Source organism: Drosophila nasuta, unplaced genomic scaffold, assembly GCF_023558535.2.
Source record: "Drosophila nasuta strain 15112-1781.00 unplaced genomic scaffold, ASM2355853v1 ctg164_pilon, whole genome shotgun sequence".
Taxonomy (NCBI): Eukaryota; Metazoa; Arthropoda; class Insecta; order Diptera; family Drosophilidae; genus Drosophila; species Drosophila nasuta.
In genome coordinates this window covers 44,691-51,405 of record NW_026869393.1, presented here as the reverse complement: position 1 = coordinate 51,405, position 6,715 = coordinate 44,691, and the positions used below count along the sequence as shown (strand labels likewise).

Genomic DNA, 6,715 nt, shown 5'->3' with positions numbered 1-6,715 from the left:
TATAAACAACTCAGACGGTTTGGCTGCCGCCAAATCACAGTATAAAATAACACTTCTTGCAAAGCTTAACTTCAGTTTGTATCAATTCTTGAATAAAGCAGTTCAGCACTACAGTACTGTGTAAATTCTCATTTATTGAAAATACAACTCATATAAATATATATGTCAAACATATATAACTCGCGCGTCCTAGGCCTCCAGAAATGGGAAGTCTACCGCGTGAGCGTTTGGCGCACCACATGGCGCCGTTCACCTATACAGGAGTGGATTACTTTGGGCCCATCGACATCATTGTTGGAAGACGGCACGAGAAGCTCTGGGGTGTTCTGTTCACATGCCTCACAATTCGTGCCGTACACCTGGATATCGCAACATCACTGTCAACCGACTATTTTCTTTGTATTCTAAAGGCATTTATAGCGATACGTGGTTGCCCGCGACGAATGATGTCCGATAATGGGACTAACTTCCGAGGTGCGAGTAGAGTGTTAAAAGATGAAGTGGAGCGTATATCGACCGGGGATGTGGAGACCAAATACCCAGAAATGGGTTCATGTTCATTCCGAAATTCAAATCGGTGACAAGCTTGCCAAAGGATTCAGAATTTCGAGCCAGTTAGCCGATCAGTTCTGGAAAAGATGGATTCGAGAATATCTGCCAACGCTTACGCGCCGTACCAAATGGTTCCAACCGCCGCCAGATTCGATCACCGTGAATGACATTGTTGTTATCGCAGATGAGAATGGCAAACGAAACAGCTGGCCCAAAGGGTTGTGGCAGATGTTCACCGATCGAGAAGACAGTCAGTACCGAGTACCGTAGTGCCACTCTAGAAGGTATTGTGACTCGCCCCGCCGTAAAGCTAGCCAAATTAGATTTGAAAATTGGTAATACACAACGCGAATGCTAGTGAATTACGGGTGGGGAATGTTGGCGGGCGAACTAAATTTTCTACTGGGGCTTTGCCATCGCATTTCCTACTGGGCATTTGTAATCGGTGATTATCTTTGCGCATGGGAATTTCACCGTTACGTTCGCTAGAAGTAGCAATGCAGCTGCAAATTTCGGCAGCGTGATTTACTTTGAATTTGTATTTGAGCCCAAGCAGAGGCAAATAATTGTTAACAATAAAATAGGATTTGAAGGTGTGCGCAGAGCACGAATGTAAGTAAAAATATGAAATTATAATGAAATGTACGAAATATAATGAAAATAATAAAGATTTCAGCAAATTTTGATCCACTACAAGTTGTTGTTTTCGAGTAGTGGATTGCTCGAAGTACGAGCAACGGCCACAACCAAGGCACGGATCCGGTGCCAACAGACATTATCTGTTATGTTTGCACGCAGATCAAGTTTGCTTCAAATTTTGGCCACGCCCCCTTCCGCCCCCGCAAATCAAAACATCGAATAACAAACGTTATTTTAAAGCTAGAGTTACGATTTTTGGTATATACAATAATTTCAATAGTAGTTATGATTCCTAAAAACTGGTTGCGATCAGATAAAAATTGTCCAAGTTATTAAAGAAATACTTTTGAATGGACCAAAACGCCTACTTACTAGGTGTCTTAGTTGCTTTGGCTGACAATCTGGTATATTGTGTCGCCTATGGTATACAAGTATTTTGAATGCGGTACTATATCGATATACCAAATATACCATTCGGCATATTTTAGTATTTTGCAGTATATTTGGTATATTTTAAGAATAATACCGCAAAAATATATTGCTTTATTCAAAATGGGTAGCGGGTATCTCACAGTCGAGTATACTCGACTGTACCTTCTTACTTGTTAATGATAAGAAACGTTTTAATTTAGATGGCCCCGATGGTTTTCAATATTATTTCACGATTTGCGAAAAGATGAGATATATTATATGTATATTTAAGACGCCACCACAGCCGAGAAGGTGGACTAATGGTGTGGGGTGCAATCACGTTTTATGGAACAATTGACTTAATTTGTATCGATCAGAAGATGAACGCCAATCGCTTCAAAACATTGTTGGAATCCGTATTTCCAAAATTAAATAACTCTTTATGGAAATTTCACGAAAATGCTGGGAGGAGAAATTTGGATTTCTACTAATCTCTAAAGATGATGATATGAAAAATGGGCGATACAGAAAAGGCTTTGATCAATTCATTATACTTTAAAAATATGAATATAAAACTAATGATATGATGATTAAACAACAGTTCAAACTCAGACTTCAAAATGTCTACATCACTAACATTTGCATTAAATGGAACCACATCAGTTATAACCGAAAATTTTTTCCCACAAATTGAATTAAATAGAAATTATGAGTGTGCTCTCATTGACTTTCACACATACAATTCTATACCAAACGTAGATAGGGAACAATCTATTTCATATTGGAAATAAATGTATAGAAATACCTGTTGGATCGTATGAACTCGAAGAGATTGCAACATATATTATTGATGTCCTAAAGGGGTATGGTTCTTATGATGAGTTAAAATAGAAACCAACAATAATACGCTGAAAGTTCAAGTTACTACTAAAAAAGAAACAGTATATTTTAATCGTGAACGAAGTATTGGAAAGCTATTTGGATTTGGTGCACGTATTCTAAAACCGCACAATACTGAAATTTATGTCTCAGATAATCCTGTGAATATTTTAAAAGTAAATACAATTAGATTGGAATGCAACATTATCAGTGGCTCATATGTAGGTAATAGACCAAATCATGTGCTTCATGAATTTGGAATCAATGTTCCTCCGGGATATAAAATGAGTATTACACCACGAAACTTGATTTATTTACCTATCAACACTAGAGAAATAAGCACGCTCGAAGTACGGATAACTGATCAGGAGGGGGAATTAATCAATTTTCGAGGGGAAACTATATCAATTCGTCTTCATTTACGAGCAACAGAATGATTATTTATAATAAAGGTCGTTACATCACCTCACAACTCCATTACTAAATGTAAAGGTGAAGTGAAAACACCATCATCATTATCATCTCGAGGACCATCATATCCACGACCTGCGGTATCATTAAAAATAAACTGATTTTAAAATCACTTGGATTTAATATTCAAAAATTACTACCTTCATTTCAAATGAATGAAATTTTTTTTGTGCAAGATAAACCTCACAATGATGAGAGTATCACGAAAAAAGAATATCACACTTATTACCCATATCAGCAGAACTTCAAAACAAATGATGAAGTTCGTATTACAATCAAAACCAAGATTTGTATGTATTACCGTCTGAAAGTTTCCTCCACTTTGAAGGAACACTTAGTAAAATTACTAACAAAATTCGGGCACAAGTACAACAAATGATGTTGCCGGCTTGCTTAAAAATAATTGCATGGCCTATTTTTGGATGAAATAAGATATGAATTGAACGGATGCGAACTGGATAGAACACGGTTTACTGGAATCTCATCTACTCTGAAAAACTTTCTTTCCATTGGTCGACAGGAGTCTCTATGTTATCGTAATGCCGGGTGGAGTGGAGGAGAGAGTATATCTTGCGGAGGTCATTTCAGCTTTTCATTACCACTAAAAATGCTAATGGGATTCGCTGAAGATCATAAAAAAGTTATATTAAATTGTAAACATGAACTCATTCTCTTGCTAGCTAAAAATATGAATGAAATGTTTGAAAAAACGGTCGGAGGTATTGAATATAAAATTGCTATACAGAACATTAGCTGGAAAGTACCCACATTGTTCCAAGCGATACTACTAAAATTAAAATGTTCAATGTAGTCAAAAGTGGAGCTACACTTCCACTTTCATTCCGCAGTTGGGATTGTTATATAAATCCCTCGTTGGTACAGGGGACTCATCATGTATGGAACGTTAAGCTAGCTGCAAATAGAGAACGTCCACGGTTTGCAGTCATTGCGTTTACATTAAATGGCAATCTAATTACAAACAATTTGAGAAATGCAAAAGTGTATTTAAATTCTGAAGTCTATCCATATGAAGATTTAAAAAAATTCAATGAAAATCGGTTTGCTGCTTTGTATGATATGTACGTGAAATTCCAAGAGAGTTACTACAACCGTGAGCCTCGTCCACTTTTATCACCACTAGACTTCAAGTCAAAGGCTCCTATTGTTGTTGTTGATCTTTCATATCAAAACGAGTCGGTCAAATCAGGGCCAATTGATGTTAAAATTTCAACTGAATTAAGAGTACCAAGTGAGTTGAATACAAAGGTATATTGCCTTCTCATTCACGATCGTCTAGTTGAATATACCCCACTGACCGGATTAGTTCAACGTATCGTATAATTTTTTCTCAAAATATTTCTTCATTCACCTTTTGGAAATCATTACGAGTAGACGTCAACGGATCGAAAGAAATTTAAAATGATATTGATTGAAAACAATACCAACTCCACAACTCATATTTCGATACAACAACTATAACTGGAATAAATAATTTTATGAAAATGTTTAACGATAAAATTTTTCCTGAACACATGGAATATTTATCAGAATCATTGAAATATTTTAATAATAGAATATGTGATGGACCATTGGTTTCTAATGTTCATGGTGAACATTTCGCATCCTGCTGTTGGGCTCATAACGATGTGGAGGATGGAGTCGATACATGTGCCTGTCATTTCTATACTGTTCGCTCACAAAATCAAGAAAAATTATAAAATGTATGTTAGTTTAGAGAATCGATTTTTAAACAATGTATTTGGAAATAAAATTATATTTACATACAGAACATGCAAAGAAGAATACTATATCTTTACGGGAAATGGAATTTTTACAGCTCTATTCGGTTTTCTTTCAGATTTTCTATTTTATCTTCAAGTGTCTTGGAAATGGTGTTGTACTCTCGTCTGAATTACATCACATGCGTCACGTGCAAGACGCCTTCGATCGTTTTCAGGTAGCGTTGGGTTTCCGAATATATTTCATCACGTTTCGTAACGTTGATTCGTGTTAGACGTTCACGTATTCGATCGTCTTGGATGTGGCGCTGCGTCACGTCATCACATCGTCCTTCCTCCGCTCCGATTTCGAATACATTCGAAATGACGAGACAAGTGGGCGCCACACCTTCGTTCGTTTTATAGATGGCGTGGCGCCTACGATCGTTTACAGCTAGCGATGCTAGCTAGCGTGCAAGGCGCCTTCGATCTACAAATCGTTTTCGACTGCGACCGACCCCATCACCGTCTCGTCTCGGGACACACGATCTCGAGGCGTTCGTAGCACGTGTTCGTTACACGTTTTCGTTCTCGATCTACGAAGTCGTTTTCGACTGCGACCCCGTCTCGTCTCGTCTCGATCTCGAGAGCGTATCGTAGCACGTGTTCGTCATACGTTTTCGCCCTCGATCTACGAATCGTTTTCGATTGCGATCCGACCCCCACCGTCTCGTCTCGGGACACACGACCTCGAGCGTATCGTAGTACATGTTCGTTGCACGTTTTCGTCCTCGATCTATGAATCGTTTTCGATTGCGACCTCGAGTACGAGACCGATTGCGATCCGACCTCGAGGGTGTCGGGACAAGCGATCTCGACTCCGACCCCGAGGCGTCTCGGGACAAGTCTCGACCCCGACCCCGACTCCGAAGGATTTGTCTGACGAAACGCCCCGACCCCGATCCCGATCCTTTCATCGCCCGTCTCGGGTCGCGTACGATTCGTCAGACAAATCCACACTTGTCATTTCCACAGCTAACCCTAATTAAATTGCATCTTTATTACCTCACACTTGACATTTCAAGGGTTACCCTAATTAAATTGCATCTTTATTACCCTAAATTGACATTAATGACATGTGACCTAATTAGTACTTCCTTGTACAGAAATGTGGTATGTATAGAAACGGGTTATTACAACTACTACCATACTCTCCAGCGAATATCAGAAACAATATCCAAACACAGATAGGTTTTGGTTGCATCACTACCATACTCGTGTGTAGTGATCAACACAGAATCAAAGTAAATATTGGAAACAATAAAATTTGGAAACGTTGGCGGGTTGAGTATTTTGGGAGGCATTGACCTCAAGAAACAATGTCCAAACACAGATAGATTTTGGCTGCATCACTACCACCACTTACTCGTATCCACGCAAAAGATAACGACCATATTCGCGTGTAAGGGATCACACAGCGGACTCAAAAAGCGGTTTGCTGACAATGTTTTCTCTCTTGTTTAGAACAGCCCGTTTTGAAGCTAGTATTTCTCTATAACAACAAGTTACACAGCAGCTTTTGTTATGAAAATTCTGGATACCTTGCCTAAAGGTCGATTGCAATCATCGACATCAAGCTCAAGATATTTACAACAAGGAAAAGGAATAAGAATGAATGAAAAAGGATAGGTGTAAGGGTATTTCAAATATTGTTTTTTTTTTTCGAAGACAGGGCTGGTAACATACAACAATACAATAAACCAACAAAGCCAACCTGGCCTGACGTTTTGGGCGCCAAAATAAAATAATTAAACTGTAGTGTACAACGAAGCTGGTTCGCTGAGGGAAGCTGGTGTAGTACTAGCGCTAAGAAAGGCGTACGCGAAAGCGCTACGGCTGTTGTCACCAGTCGAATGGGTGTGTGCCAAAAAAAAATTTTCCTTTCCAGTTGTAATAACCCGTTTCTATACATACCACATTTCTGTACAAGGAAGTACTAATTAGGGTCACATGTCATTAATGTCAATTTAGGGGTAATAAAGATG

The 6,715-nt window shown here is 38.7% G+C and overlaps 1 protein-coding gene across 1 annotated transcript; it reads left to right on the top strand.

The window, feature by feature from the left end:
* Positions 1-203: 203 nt before the first annotated feature.
* Positions 204-822, top strand: LOC132797630 (uncharacterized). The gene is made up of 2 exons (XM_060809381.1): positions 204-474; positions 701-822. Exons 1-2 carry the CDS (start codon positions 204-206, stop codon positions 820-822), a joined length of 393 nt encoding a protein of 130 aa, XP_060665364.1.
* The last annotated feature ends 5,893 nt before the right edge of the window (positions 823-6,715 follow it).